The 16,292-nt window shown below is 38.8% G+C and overlaps 2 protein-coding genes across 5 annotated transcripts in view; both read left to right on the top strand.

Moving 5' to 3' along the window:
- LOC136856591 (uncharacterized) overlaps positions 1–11,209 on the top strand; it is a 72,237-nt gene extending 61,028 nt beyond the window's left edge. For all 3 annotated transcript variants that reach the window (XM_067134496.1, XM_067134497.1, XM_067134495.1), the window contains exons 6-14: positions 1,774–1,895; positions 2,575–2,819; positions 2,963–3,121; positions 3,296–3,455; positions 3,627–3,860; positions 4,039–4,121; positions 4,342–4,555; positions 5,040–5,292; positions 5,793–11,209. In XM_067134496.1, the coding sequence (XP_066990597.1) occupies positions 1,774–1,895; positions 2,575–2,819; positions 2,963–3,121; positions 3,296–3,455; positions 3,627–3,860; positions 4,039–4,121; positions 4,342–4,555; positions 5,040–5,292; positions 5,793–5,941 (1,619 nt within the window). In that variant the 3' untranslated portion in view covers positions 5,942–11,209. The remainder of the gene's footprint in view (positions 1–1,773; positions 1,896–2,574; positions 2,820–2,962; positions 3,122–3,295; positions 3,456–3,626; positions 3,861–4,038; positions 4,122–4,341; positions 4,556–5,039; positions 5,293–5,792) is intronic.
- Positions 11,210–13,805: 2,596 nt separating this feature from the next.
- Positions 13,806–16,292, top strand: part of LOC136856595 (WD repeat-containing protein 11-like) — a 29,947-nt gene continuing 27,460 nt past the window's right edge. For both annotated transcript variants that reach the window (XR_010858412.1, XM_067134508.1), the window contains exon 1: positions 13,806–14,000. Coding sequence is in view for 1 of the 2 variants with exons in the window: in XM_067134508.1 (XP_066990609.1) it covers positions 13,873–14,000 (128 nt within the window). In the remaining variant the exon portion in view is untranslated. The remainder of the gene's footprint in view (positions 14,001–16,292) is intronic.

Below are 16,292 nucleotides of genomic sequence, written 5' to 3'. Positions count from 1 at the left end.
TTGTAATGTTTTTTTTTATAAAGTAAATTCATAATTTGACTCTTACAAGGTGACGCCCAAGTCACCATACATTTCCAAAAACGATTGGTGTTTGCAACAGGTACCTCACAATGTACCTTCCTAATGTAAGCTTCATAATGGTTTTCTTTGAGTTCTGTTCTGTTGTCAGAATTACAATGTCCATTGCCCATTTGATGCAGTGTGTCGCATCTCAGGAGAATGCATCGATTTCCGTCGCTCTGCACTCTCTAGTCCTTCAATTCAGTCTCATCATTCCTATCTCTTTTACGTTGACTGCTATCCTCGACTTATCATTTTCAACCTACACTGAAACTCTCGCGTTGAATCCGTTTTCTTTTCCAACCTCATATTCCTTCAAGTTTAGAGGCTCAGATATCTCACTTTTTTCCACCTGATTTTGACCAACACATCGCTTGTCTCTGCCATTTTTCTTTCTGTCCCCTTTCACGTTAGACAATATCCCATGGAAATGATAATTGCTTTTATGCTTGCTTGTGATTTCAGATTCAGGCAATATTTTCTTACAGGATTTGGGAATCAGCTCTAATTACAGACTGTTAATGGAATGGCGGCTGTTAAATCATGTCTATTTTAGCTTACTGTAAAACACATGATTACAGAGAGTTCTAGTAAGAGCATACTACGTATGCCCTTTTAAACCCATGACCTAGTTTTCCAAAACCAAACAAACATTTATTTGCTGTTCAGATAACTTTGATATTTGAGCTGCAAATATCAAAGGTCTCAGACCATAACTCTGATATACCAGATAAAGCAAGCCCAAGCACTCTTGAAATATTGTCGACAATAATTCTCTTTGCCGGTCACTTGAAGGACTCCGAATGGCATCAGGTGCATGGCCAAAATCACCAAAATTGCAAAGAGGCTTTAAAATTTAATTTGGGCAAGTCCGAATTCCGGTGTGTTATGAAGGTTTCTTAGATGCAGCTAGCCATGTCTAAATGGTCATCGCAAGTTACTTAATTCTTCCCAGTAAGCATTCTTGCTGTTAATGCAATGTTAGCAAGCATTAGAATCTTTGGCATGATTAATGCCTATGAAGACAGATGAGCAAAGGAATGAAATCCTTAAAATTAGCTTAAAACTAACAGTTAGACTCAAAATGTAAAGTGAGTCGTGTTAAAACCCCTATACGTAACTTAGGTACCCAAGGCAGCTTGTAGAGCCAAAGATACCCTGATATTTTTTATAACTTCTCACACAATATTTGGTTTAATACTTTCTTTCTAAGACAAGACTAACAGAAACTGCAACTACAGTATAAAAGGAAAACACTACCATTTATGTGAACAAAGCACAGAAAAGATGATTAAAGTAGCACTTTTTGCCAAATTGCTTGGAAACAAAACCCCACAAGATCCTGAACTTGAAGAATTCAAAGAGGTTAACAGACTGTACTTATCTAGTACCTAAAAAGTTCCCCAAAACACCGCCAACAGCATCTCCATGGCAGTACTGTAAAGAGGAATGTAAACAAGGAAAATGTTAGGACACAAAAAACAAGTCATATAGTAACCAACTGCTATTTACAGTGCCAAATATCAACTGACTTCAGACAAAAAGCAAGCACAGGAGCAAACAAAAACACCAACACAATCCCTTATCTCTCGACAAAAACAAAACCTCGCTTCCCCGTTTCTCTTTTCATTCATGAGGTCCTCTCATCCACCCAAATCCACTTCTGATCCGAAAGTATTTGAGAATACATTGTTCCTTTTCTGTTCATTCCAGCCTGTGGAATGAACTTCTGCTACTCTGGCCAGATAATTGCCCTGGCCCAGTACTTTGACAAAAAGCAGTCCATTGCAACATCGGCTGCCATGATAGGGATTGGCATCGGGATGTTCTTCTTGGTGAGTATGATTCAAATAGACGAAGAGGCCCCATTTTATGCAAATATTTATTATTCAACAGATTATGCCTTGTCAAACAGTGGGTTGCTACTCCTCTTCTCCCCTCTTCCACAATGGCCTGCTTCTTCCCTCCTTGCTTGTCTTGGCCACTGGAACTTTCTTTTCAAAGTCTTCACTGTCGACTACTCTTCCTCAAAGGATCTGTACTAGGTGCCTTTTCTCAACCCCATTTCTCTCTGCTGGAAGAACCAACCTTCCTCAGTAACTTAACACCCTCTTGCATCAGTTGTCAACGCTACTGCATAATGTAGCACAATGTACTGTTTCACCATAACATCCCTCTTCCATAATGTATTGTAGTCCATTCATGTCTCTGGCCATGAGCAAATTGCCCAACAAGGAAAATCAGTGACAGAATACGGTACCACCGAGATAAAAAAAAATAAAAGCACCCTTTAATGTTATTACATTCAATACAGTACTTATATTGCTAAGGTGATGTCAGTGCAAAAGTAGGTTAGATAATTATTAATACTTGGGGAAGGTACAACAGCATTACCCATGTGATCCACTTTCATAATATACAATATACTTATTGTATCTGATTTATTCAGAAATTTGACTCAACATTTGAACTTACCTACCCATTAATTCTAATTCTTCCTTTCTTTCTCAACAGAGTTCATTAACCGAATACACAGTAGTGGAATACGGCTGGCGAGGATCATTCCTGTTTAATGCCGGCCTTAGTTTACAAATCGCCTTTCTCGGTGCTCTCGTTTTCCCAATCCGTCTAACCCCAGAAGAGGTGCCTGAGACTCTTCAGCAGCAAGTGAAAGCTCAGCCAGGCTCTGTGATGACTTTGAATAAAGGCTTACCGCCATCCAGGAGTAGGGCGCTTCTAGAGAAAACTGTGAATGATAGGTGAGCACCTAAAGGGAATGTCAGCTTTTGTAAAAACTCAAGATAAATAAGTTCTTTCTAGGACTGAAAAATCTGTGATGAATAAGAACCCGCCCCGCTCTTTATGCCAAGGGTGACTAACCATGATTTTGTCTTTTCAACAGATCATTCTCCAGTTTGAACATGTCCATGGGAGCTAGCTATCTCTCCCACTCTTTGCTGAGTCTCTCGGACCCCAGAGCACATCACAGAGGTCACAATGAGCCTGACCTCAAATCCAATCAACACAGCTTTTGCTCCAGGAGCTCACATTTTGGCATCAGGTATGGTGATCTCTCCTATGGGGTTGCTTCCGTGGTATTTCCTCTAATTAATCTTAAGCCTCAGCATACACATCACTTAATTTGACACCCATGACAATACAAGAACCCTATTAAAACTGTAGAATATAAGGGAAGAAACCTATATTCTCATGACTAACTCTGCCATTTTTTCAGGTCAAATGCCTTCAGCTTCAGCATTCGAGGGTCCCATGCTGGTCTCTCCCAGTATGACTTGCATCCAAATCAGTACAGTTTCCATCACAGAGATTCTTACCAACCAGAACTGGGCATACGATCAAACAACCAAAGCTTCTGCTCTCGTAAGGAGTCTCAGGTGAGTGGACAACATCCTTTGCTATACATAAGTATTCCTTACAAAGAGAAAGCTTCTCTCTGTCAGATGTTAGACACAAACATAGGTCAAAATGTGCCTCTATGAAACTGTCACGCCACTATGTCATAAGATCTGTTGTGCAGAAATCCAACCAACTGTTGCCATTTACAGGCCGGAATGAGCGGATTAGTTTCCAACCCTGCTAGCTTCTGCATCAAGGCCTCTCAAATGGAACTGAATCAACACCAACCTCCCCATGACATGGAAATGGAGAAGCCATTTGGGTCTGAACATGGTCCATCAGGTGTTCCAAGAGCCGTCTTTCTTATTCGCGAGGAAGACTGTGACCTGAGTTGCTGTACTGAAGATCATGACGAACCTGGGACGAGCACTGCCCATCATGAGGTATATTTTGTATTTCTTTGACCTTGTATTTAATTTTCATACTGCAAGTAGTACATCTCATGTCATGACGAAGACAGTACTATATAAATTGTTCAACATGTGACTTTCTTCTTGAATTCTATAACAAATATTTTTCTTTGGTAATTCTGTCAGCTTATACCAGCTATCATATTTTCAGCATCCTGAGCAAAGGTCTAAATGCACCAGACTTATTGAGAAAGTGAAACTTCGCACCAAGTTAATGGTGGCTAACTTTAGCAAGTAAGTTAAATATTCATAGCGAGATGAATCATTCTTGCAAATACTGTACTGCATATCATTCAGGAGTATCCCTGGAATGGTACATCACTACTGAGGAAATTCACAAACCTTGAATTGGAAAACTACATCTTTTTTGGGGGGAAATCCTTGCATCATCTTGAACCATAATCTAACTTCAGCTCGAGTACAAAATCACTTAACGGTGTGTTTTATTCATCAGGAGTTCTGCAGATCATCCTCTCATGGATCCCCGTTTTTGGCTCATGGACTTCTCTGTTTGTTTGTGTATGCTGGGAACGCTCACCATCCACATCATATACAAAGACTTCACAAATTATTTGGGAGTTGGGGAGTATTACACTGTGGCCTTATCAGGCATTGGTGTTGGTGATGCTGTAGGGAGAGTTGGTACTGGATTCCTTATGTCTTTAAAGGTGAGTTTTGGTGTGTTGTGCCTTTATATACAATGAAGGAAGTGTGTATATACAAGAGACAATACAAGTATCCTTCAGGATGTGTTTGAGTGATTAATGCATTGCAAAAAATAAAAGATTCACACTTCCAAATTTAAATAAGAAAAACGTGAATATTGTAGAGTTAAAAATTAATGCACTAGGCTCTATGCAACTAGTTATCTGAGATTTTACATTAGATTTCCCATCCTTTGTTTATCCTGGCAATGAGTGATCAATCAATTAGGGTATTGATAAGATGGACGCTCAGCAAAGATTTGGCAGATGAATCATGCTGGCCTAAATACAAAACAAGAACTTGCCAAAGAGAATGACAAGAATCCTCCTTACTATTTTTGCATATATTGTATGGAAATCAACCAAAGCAATTTTATGTTGTCATTCATCTATCAATCGTTTATATCAACAATGGTCTAATACATTCTTTAATTTTCATCTTTTTCAGTTCATTGATCCAATCTTCACTTATGGATTAGCCCAGTTATTGTGCTGCTTTGTTTTGGCGGGCCACTTGCTAGCTAGTAATATGTTTGGACTTCTTGCCCTGTCTGCCTCGTTTGGACTGTTATATGGCTCCCAGAATATTCTGATAGCCATGGCACCGTCAGAGGTCTTTGGAAGAGACAAGCTGGTCATAGTCTTTGGCCACATTCTCTTCCTTGGTGGCATTGGAGCACTAGTCGGTGCACCAATAGCAGGTGAGTAACATGAAGACCACGAGCACCTCAAATATTTAGCCAACAGCCAATTTCTCATTTGAGCTCAGTCATTAACCCTTTCAGCCACTATGCCTTGGCAAGTTCTGTCTGTCCTAGTGCCATAACTCTAAATAATCAATTTTATACTCTGCACACTGCCTGTGAAGTTACTGTTCATGGTATATTACTCATTATGGTGTCTTGTTAAAGTAGCATTCTCGTATCCTTCTTCAGTACAAAAAATACAAGCTCAAAATGCTGAGCAGAAAACAACCAAAATGCCGCGTCAGAGCATCATACGCGGCTCAGGGTGGATTTTGGACGATGTGTCACTGCACCACTATTGATCCAAAAAAGATCATGAAACAAAAGAATCTGTACTCACTAGAGTAAGGCATGTGATTTTACATGTGTAATGTTGGAAGAAAGACAGCATATTTTTAAGAGGATAAACAAACTGTGCAGCTTACTAATCATCTTCACCTCTTGTTTCATTTCAGGGGCAATCGTCGATGCTACCGGGTTGTTCGAATACGTAGTATTGTTTTCTGTAACGAGTCTGTTTGGGGGAAGTGTGCTGATGTTCATCTGCTACCTCATTCATCACCACAAGCAACAACAAAAGAAGATCATAGGTGACGAAGTGTAAAAGATCTCAAGCAACTGGTGTGGTGCTTCCAAAGTATTTTAACGAACTGAGAGGATAAAGGTTATTGATGTGGGTGCCATGATTTTGTGAAATTCTACAGGCAAGATCATTTCCCGTCTATAAGCTATGAAAACGTACCTTAACATTCAACACTGAATGCAGTGTCCAATGAGGAATGGAAGTTACGATCCTCTCAAGACTACCTCAGATTTCGTTGACTGACAAATGTACAGAAAAAGTATGAGTAGTTATACAATGTGGTTATGAGAGGAAAGCACGCTGTGTTTTCTGGATTGTAAAAATAACCTTACACTGATCTATAATGATGATGAAGAGAAAGCCAGTGGGCCAGTTTTAGAAAACTAAAAGGGATCAGGTGAAAGTGATGAGGCTAACTTGATCTTTTGCATAACACTTCACTGAGTACATACAGCAGTGTGTGTGTGTGTGTGTGGGATAAGATAACATATCAGTTTGTAAAATCACCCTTCACTGAGGGTGGTTTACACAGAATCATTTTGGAAGTAGGTGCCTCACACACACACACACATGCTAAATTCACACACATACACATTCTACATAACATTTATTATTTACCTCTTCTTCTTCAGCCGAGAATGCTTTGGAATTATAACCTACAGTGAATGTTTGCAATTCAGCAACCATGACAATGGTTTTAACTCACATTTTCTCGTTTGGAATATTAAAATTCTGCACATATTATAGTATACATATTTAATGGTAATTAGCACACAGATGGTGTGATCAGATTCTATTCTTCTGAACCGTTTTTCTAAAACCTTTATTAGTGTCCACTGGTCTTTCATATTACTACAGTATATCTAGTGCACCATAGTAACTCTTGGAAATGTTTCGTGTTCGTCGTGGATGACATACGAACCACGATCTACCTTTGCACAACTAGGTACGCAGTTGGCTACCTTTTTTGCTGAAGGGCTGACAGCGATGATCCTGTATTTGTGTGTGTGTGTGTGTGTAGCGTTTGTTTGCTATGCAAATAAACCCATTTTGTTCTGTATCAAGAACACCCACCTTAAATTTGTGATTCTTTTTCTTAGCGTAACGTTTATTTATGCCGACTTGGTACTACTACTGTACACTTACGAGGAAGATTCTTGTTACTTCTCATAGAAGATGGCACAGCTGTGATAATTGTGGTTAGTTTTATTTTTTTTTTTTTGATTGATAGCCACCGAATTCCTCGTGAGGATTTGCCTCTTCTCGTGGGTGTTCGCGCCACAATTGATAGGAGTGTGTTTTTTTCTGTGAAATTTTCCTTTAACTTGAGAGCAGAGCATATCAAGCTCAGGTTCCAGTGATAAATCTGTGTGGATTTATTGTCCAGTTACCATCATTCACTTCAGTGGTTAAGTAAACGCATTACAATTATTAAGAGTTAAGAGCAGCTTCATAATTCCGAGTTAGGAATGTAGAACTCGCTTATCCTGATTAGGATCTTTCCCAGATAGTGACCCCCAACAAGGCTCAGGGGTGTTATCTAGGACTGATATTTCTTGGGGGTCATGATCTAAGAGTGGACTACTTGGGAGTCACTATCTAGGATTTCTTGGGGGTCATTATCTAAGAGTGGACTACTTGGGAGTCACTATCTAGGATTTCTTGGGGGTCATTATCTAAGAGTGGACTACTTGGGAGTCACTATCTAGGATTTCTTGGGGGTCATTATCTAAGAGTGACTACTTGGGAGTCACTATCTAGGATTTCTTGGGGGTCATTATCTAAAAGTGGACTACTTGGGAGTCACTATCTAGGATTTCTTGGGGGTCATTATCTAAGAGTGGACTACTTGGGAGTCACTATCTAGGATTTCTTGGTGGTCGTTATCTAAGGGCGGACTACTTGGGAGTCACTATCTAGGATTTCTTGGGGGTCATTATCTAAGAGTGGACTACTTGGGAGTCACTATCTAGGATTTCTTGGGGGTCATTATCTAAAAGTGGACTACTTGGGAGTCACTATCTAGGATTTCTTGGTGGTCATTATCTAAGAGTGGACTACTTGGGAGTCACTATCTAGGATTTCTTGGTGGTCATTATCTAAGAGTGGACTACTTGGGAGTCACTATCTAGGATTTCTTGGGGGTCATTATCTAAGGGCGGACTACTTGGGAGTCACTATCTAGGATTTCTTGGTGGTCATTATCTAAGAGTGGACTACTTGGGAGTCACTATCTAGGATTTCTTGGGGGTCATTATCTAAGAGTGGACTTCTTGGAGGTCACTATCTAGGAAAGATCCCCTGATTGTGATATTATAATACCTTTCTACTTCTTAGTGGATTTCAGGATAGTGTTACAGTCATTAAGAACCTATTTCAAACCATTCTTCGCTTTGAAGCTTAGTTCTCATCGAACACACATTGGAAGTGTGTTAGTCAACACTTTCTTTCTCCAAAAATTTTATTTTTTCAGAACTTTAGACACCACTATCTCTAGGCTGGTGAATTTGTTAGTGAATACTAATAGTACTAGCAGTTTTTTTTTATTAATATTTGAAAGAGGACGGATCTCTCCAACATTTAGCTTCTCTCCAATAGTGAGAGAGTAGTTTTCTAATAACAGTTAAATGCTCTTGACAATGGAGCACATGACTGAATTGGTGTCTACCTAAGAATGGCAATTTTATCACTTTTCCACGCTATTTCTATTGTGATGAAACTTCAGTGTCTAGTGTCTACCTATGAATGGCAGTTTTGTCACTTCCACGCTATTTCTATTGTGATAAAACTTCAATGTCTAGTGTCTACCTATGAATGGTAGTTTTGTCACTTCCACGCCATTTCTATTGTGATAAAACTTCAGTGTCTAGTGTCTACCTATGAATGGCAGTTTTATCACTTTTCCACGCTATTTCTATTGTGATAAACTTCAGTGTCTGTGGTGTCTACCTATGAATGGCAGTTTTGTCACTTTCACGCGATTTTTGTTGTGATAAAACTTCATTGTCTAGTGTCTTATCTATGAATGGCAATTTTATCACTTTTCTGCGCTATTTCTATCGTGGTAAACTTCAATGTCTATGAAATCTACCTATAAACAACAATTTTATCACTTTTCCACACTATTTCTATCGTGATAAAATTTCAGTGCCTATGGTATCTACCTAAGAATGGCAATTTTATCACTTCCACGCTATTTCCATTGTGATAAAACTTCAGTGTCTGTGGTGTCTACCTATGAATGGCAGTTTTGTCACTTTTCCACGCTATTTCTATCGTGATAAAACTTCATTGTCTAATGCCTACCTATGAATGGCAGTTTTGTCACTTCCATGCTATTTCTATTGTGATAAAACTTCCTTGTCTATAGTGTCTACCTACGAATGATTAATTTTATCACTTCCACACTATTTCTTTTGTGATAAAACTTCAATGTCTATCACTTTTCCACGCTATTTCTATTGTGATGAAACTTCGATGTCTACGGTATCTACCTGTGAATAGCAATTTTATCACTTCCACGCTATTGTGATAAAACTTCAAATGTCTAATGCACTTATATAAATACTTTTCCCACTTTTAGAATTTATTCTTTTTATCGTTACCACTTCTGCCAAAGTCGTTCAAATCAAGGCCGAGAGAGAGAGAGAGAGAGAGAGAGAGAGAGGCAAGGTCTACCCAACTGGGTGGAGTCGCCTCCCACCTGGGGTAACTACGTAGGCGATGACGTATCTTCGAGGTGCTGACGCAACAAGGGGGTAGACGAAGCTCCGCCCACATGGGGGATTTTTTTTTTTTTTTGGGGAAGTAGCAGACCTCTTTCTCTTGGCCTTGGTTCAAATCATGCCATTTTATCGATATTTACGGAGCGAACGTAAAAAAAAATAATAGTCCCTGGAAAGACTATCACTTGACTACATATGATTGTGATTCTGAATTCATCCATCTGTCTCTCATATGTGATATTTATACCTTGCTCTGACCGCTGATTAACTGTATTCATTTATATAGAAATTCTTTACCGAACGTGAAGTCACGGTTCGGCCAGTGAAGTAGTATTAAGGGTGATTCACATTATAACATCACGTCAACGTCAGTCAAAGTACGTGAGAATTTCTTCCATGGAATCAGATGGACTCGTTCACACCATCAAGCACACGGCATCCACCGCCACATCACGACACATTTTCTTGAAAAGAATATTTTGACGTGACGTGACGTGACGGTGCTTATGAAAGTTTTTCTCGCTGAGGTTGGGCACGAACTGGACGGGATTGTGATGGATGGTGTGAATACAATGCACGGCTGATGGAACGGTGACGTGTCGGTGACGTGTGGTACAATGTGAACAGCCTTTCTTATAGGCCTATCGTCAAAATACGTAGTGTGAACTATTTTTGGAAGAAAATATTATCGTACGTTACTCCTATCTTAATCTGTGCTGTACCTTATAAATATCACAAAAATACATATATAATTTTACAGGTTATTTTTAATAGATGATCAATGCCCTAATGCAAATGGAGGTCGCAATTCAAATGTGAACTTCTACTATTCCCAATGACAATAATGTTAGAAATTTTTTATATATATATGTCTCGTATTAAAATGTATGTTGAATGTATGGCTGTGTAATGATGAACCCTGTAAAAAAAATATATAATGAATTTGTTTACGATTCATCACAGCCTGGTCATTATAATTTGACCTCACGACTAAATGTTTGGTGTCAATGCCTCCTCTGGTGAATTTTTCTGGAAATGCGAACCAGTATGACTTATTGACTTAATGTTTATGATAACTTCTTCTTCTTCTTCTTCGGTGTGATTTTGTGAAAGACAAAAAACAAAAAACAAAAAAAAAAATTTCGGTTACTTCATAAATGAGAGAATTGTTTACGAAGCTTTCCTCGCCTAATAACTCTGACATGCAAAATCATTTCGCTAAAAAATAAATAGAAGTTACATTTAATAGTACAATACTTTTAAAATTGATCGTCTGAATTATCGAATACTGGTGCAGTTAAGTTTGCGAATCCGTTATATTCTAAGAATATTTTTTACTTTTATAAATACCCTATTATATATATCTATATATACATATTGCCGTTCATGACTCTCGAATTTCCTCTCGTACTCTGGATTAGAAATGCCTTACAGTGCTGACTGTGAATAGTGAATCACAACAAAATACTGTAATTAATATTGTAATTATTGTAATTGTATTCAGACTAAGAGTTGTACAGTTAGGTCCCTTTCTGTAAATAGGAAATAAATCCACAATCATGAAGTTTGTGTTATTATCCATTACAATGAATTGTACTTGAATTGTTTCCTTCGTTGAAACTGGAATTGGAATATGAGATTTAGGCCAGAGGCCAAACGCTGGGATCTATGAGGTCACTCAGCACTGAAAGGGAAGTTTGAGAGTAAAAGGTTACAAAGGTGTAACAGGACTGATTGATTGATTAACAGATTTTAGGCGTACATGCCAAGCACTGGGACCTATGAGGTCATTCAGCGCTGAAACGGAAATTGACAGTGGAAAAAGTTTGAAAGGTGTAATTGGGGGTGGAAAGTGAGACGGAAGAAAGAGAATATGAGAGGAGGTACAGTAAAAGGAACGAAAGGGGTTGCAACTAGGGGCCATGGAAGGCACGCTGCAAAGAACCTCAAGTAATGCCTACAGTGCACCGCATGAGGTGCACTGACGGCACTCACCCCCTACGGAGAGGAAAGCGTGAGGTAAAGAAAAATTTAAAAAAATTAAGAGAATAAAGTACAGAATCAGGAAAAGAATACCTTGAACAAAATCGACCACGCCATATTAAGGGCTATTAGCTGAAACAGGCATTTAGCCTGCAGAAAATGGAACTGAATATTACTTAAATCATTCTCTTCCGCAACATCATAAAAGCAGATCGGAAACGGCTAGGGAAAGAACAAATAAGAGAACTTCATAAAGACTGCTGTGGAGAAACTATGGTTATGTAAAAAGTAGGAAATCAATTTTATTGTCATTATTCAGGAGATGAACCCTATTCATATGGAACAAAGCCCACCAAAGGGGCCACTGACTTGAAATTCTTCAAGCTTCCAAAGAATATTATGGTGTTCATTAGGAAGAAGCGAAAGGAGGTAGAGAGAAATACAGAAAGAAGAGACCTCATTTACTGAAAAGGAAAAAACAAATTAATAAATCAATAAATAGATATGGAGAAGGTAAATGTGGATACTTGGCAAAAGCTTGTGGGGTGATGGCCAGAATCTGTTCAAGGAGAAAGGCCCCGTGCCTGCACAAGACTGGCTTAATTTCAGACAGTAAGAAGCAAGTGCTTTATTATTATTATTATTATTATTATTATTATTATATTATTATATTATTATTATTATTATTATTATCATTATTATTATTATTATTTTTAGTATTATTATTATTATTATTATTATTATTATTATTATTATTATTATTATTATTATTATTAAAACAGTCTATTACTAAGTAACCAAATAGTTCCGTAAAATAACTGAGCTGACTGTTAATCAGCTCAGTGGTCTAGTAAAACTGTATACTTACTTAAAACAGTCTAACCAGACCACTGAGCTGACTATCAGCTCTTAAAGGGCTGGACGTGCAAATGCTTTAAAGGACATAAAATGGTAAGATTTTCACAAGAATACAAAGTCAAAAAGGAAAGGTTCACTGGTGAAAGGGTAAAAAAGAATATAGACGAATGAAGTACGAAGGGGGTAGAGATAACAATGAAGGCTTGACTAAATATTCTGGAACTAAACCTAGGCTAAAAATAAAAATGAAGACATGGAATATAAATTATCTTGGGGGAGAAGAGGAACAGCATCACCTTGGCTTGCAAATGGCTTCAAGGAACTTGAAACCCGCACCGGTCGATACAGTGAAAAAAAAAAACACTATCGAAAACAAACACATACAGATGAATGGAAATATTTCGAGTCAAGATGCGAAACTATACAAAATAACATTCGCATACATGACACTCGGGCCATTCAATTTGATGTCCCACAAACTGTAGAGTAACAAATCGTGCAAACTTAAAAAACGTTTAGGGAAAACTAAAAGCATAAATTCAGGAAGTTCAAGAAACATGTAAAGTGGAACTGACAAATAAACGGGAGCCATCAGACTGATCGAGTGAGGTGGGGCAGATCATCCCAAAATAAACGCCGACACCGGCGAGTGGTCCCGGAAATGAGACCAGCAAGAGTTACCATATCTACTTATTAAAACTGACTCTTTAAGCCGACCTTCTTCATAGAAAATATTACGTACTTTTGTCTAAAGCAAGAACTAAGAAATAAACAAACGTGATTTTACCTGATCCATTCTCTTCATGGAAAGTCTTCAACCCCGGCCCCTAAAACCAACCCAACGCCTCCCCAGGGGCAGAATGTTTTCGTGATTACAAAATATTTTAAACAACAAGAAATATCAGTCGATTTCATGATTTAATCTCTACGGATCACGATCAAGTGCGATTTTTACTTCAGTACACGAAACCATATAAAGTTTAGTAATAGTTTTCTTAACGAGTTTGATGCAGATTTCAACGTTATTCTTAAATGTTTACAATCAATTGCGATCTGTCGTTGACTCAAGTTTGCGAAAGCATCGAATATCTTCGTGCAAATCTAGATAACGGGCTAAAAGCAAGATTAACGCAGACTGAAACGCGGCAAATCTATATAATGGGCTAAAAGCAAGATTAAAGCAGTCTGAAACGTAACTATTTAAAGGTTTATAATCAATTACGATCCGTGATCCACGTCCAGTGCGTGAAAGCATCGAATATCTCCGGCAAACCTGCACGACGGCGTAAAAACAAGATGACGTCGTTTGATGACGTCACTGAAAGGGTGTCGCGATAGAAAACGGATGTAAATAAACAGACGGTGGCTGCCAGAACTTGTGACACAATGGAGACATACGAGAAATCGGAAGACAAAAGTTCTCCCATTCCGCAGTTACCGGCTAATTTGCAACGTGTCCTTCCGAGAACCATACCTGGACCTGTCAGTCCACAAAATAAAGGAGCGATAGACTGGTGAGAACGCCTAATTTTTTAATTATACCCGATAGATATCATCGGGCCATTGCCTGACAATCTGTAGACTAGCGTAGGGGCTGACATACTTTAGATATTTTGTCAGTATCTTTATATAAATAGATTTTCATGTTATTACAATGACTTTTTTTGTTATTATCTTAAGACGTGTAGATTTTCATGTTAATATAAGGACAGAATGGTGTGTCGCCTTGGCAATTCACTTTTCCCCGTTACTGAAGAATGTAGGTGTTGCTGAATACAATTTTGACAGCACTGACCAAGTAACCTGATATCCAGAGACCCCGTAGGAGGGTTGTGTCGTCAGTGCACCTCACGCGGTTCACTGTAGGCATTGGACTACTCAAAGTTCTTTGCAGTGTCCTTTTGGCCCCTAGCTGCAACCTCTTCCATTCCTTTTACTGTACCTCCTTTCACATTCTTTTTCGTCTATCATACTTTCCTCAACGCTCTCCTAACAGGTGTTTCATAGTGCAACTGCGAGGTTTTCCTCCTGTTACGCCTTTCAAACCTTCTTTACTCTCGATTTTCCTTTCAGCACTAATTGGATTCGTACGTCCCAGCCCTTGGCATCAGGCTAAATCTCATATTCCAGTTCCTGATATCCAGAGAGGCACAGATTTAGTGACAGTTTTGTAAAAATCTTACCGAGTCCTCTGGTTTTGGTAACTACCAGTTTACGTGCAAAACAAAGTTAAACTAGGACTGGTCCAGGCTAGTCTAAACTAACCTATCAGTTACCATGTCCTAACCTTGTTGAACTAAAAAGATTCCCAGCTTTAAAATGAAAAAAAACTGCACTTGTGAATGAAGTAATGTAACCCTTTGATTAACTGCGCAAATAAGTTGAAAGGGGCCCACAGATATGTTCGAAATTTGGTCACTGGAATAGCGAGTAGCCTCACCTAGGCTATCCTTAAACCTGTTCTCACCCTGTCTACCACAGCCCGTGCAAAATTGCACTATCTCAAAATATTTTATAGAATCTTCGAAAACAAGAATTACTGCATCTGTTTTTCCTTTTGATAAGTGTACTGAATGCAAACTCCCCAAAAATACAACGCTTGAGCAAGTTAAATGTCCCGGTCAAGAATCACGCCACAGTAGCCTAGCCTGTCCAAAACACATGTACATATTCACAGTCAAGTAACTGTATTGTTACAGACACAAGCAATCCACTGCCAGTCTATGCAATTTAAGTGTATGTGTGTGTATGTTAAAATGATGCTGAGCACATGTAATACTGAAATAAGAATGCAATGACCAGATTAGCCACAAGTACTAATTTTACAACTTGGTATTGAGTGAATATTCAGCCTAGAGTCATACAGCCTAACAGTGAAAGTCATGCAAAGACTAAAACCTGAATGATTGTACCAAACAGTGTTCATATCTCTCTCTCTCTCTCTCTCTCTCTCTCTCTCTCTCTCTCTCTCTCTCTCTCTCTCTCTCTCTCTCTCTCTTCCTACTTGCATCAGTTTGGAAAATTTGTTAGCACCAGTTCTCCTTTTCTACCACTCCAGAATTCTAGATAGCAAGGTGAAATTTTGGGTTAGCCTATCTCTATGCTTAGGCTACCAAGTCACAGTCAGTAAATCTTTAGCAGGAGTTGGGGGGTCCTGTACTATCTGTTCCTTTATCCAGCCTTGACAGAAAGCAGGGAGGGGAGGAAGATGAAATGAGTACAGCACTAAGAACAGAGTAAGATATTCTTCCCCCAAAATATACTATTTCAGCAACAAATACTTCTTTTCATCATGCTTTTTTTTCTGCCTTTTAAGGAGAATTCTTATCCTACAAAAGCCTCCCGTCCTCTCTCGTCTCTATAGATTCTATGTATAATCAGTCTGGGGTCTGGGACAGGTCATCACTGGATGGTGACTAATAGGAGAATTAAGGTTTGGAGTCTTGGATACGTGTGTTCCACTCATGACTGCTGTCATTTCTGGGGGCTAATTTTCCCAAGGTATTCAGGTGGCAATTGCAGAGGTACAGCATCACCATGACACCCCCCCCCTCTTGCAAATGGTTCATATTCCCCAATACGCAAGGAAAGGAAGCATTCGTGCACTTAATCCCCCGTTCCAGGATAGCCTTGTTCCCCTCTTCAGGTGTATGGCTCAGGGAGTACAGAATCTTTCTTTTTTTTATTTTTTACAGTATTGTAACAGGATTTATATTCTGTATGGGGAAATATGTCAAGAGGAAGTAATTTATTTTGCCCTCTTAGGAGATATCTGTGTGTAAAAATGTTGTGCAAACCTATACACT

The sequence above is a fragment of the Macrobrachium rosenbergii genome, chromosome 36, assembly GCF_040412425.1.
Source record: "Macrobrachium rosenbergii isolate ZJJX-2024 chromosome 36, ASM4041242v1, whole genome shotgun sequence".
Classification (NCBI taxonomy): Eukaryota; Metazoa; Arthropoda; class Malacostraca; order Decapoda; family Palaemonidae; genus Macrobrachium; species Macrobrachium rosenbergii.
The sequence above is the reverse complement of the archived record's forward strand: the minus strand, read 5'-3'. Positions and strand labels throughout refer to the sequence as shown.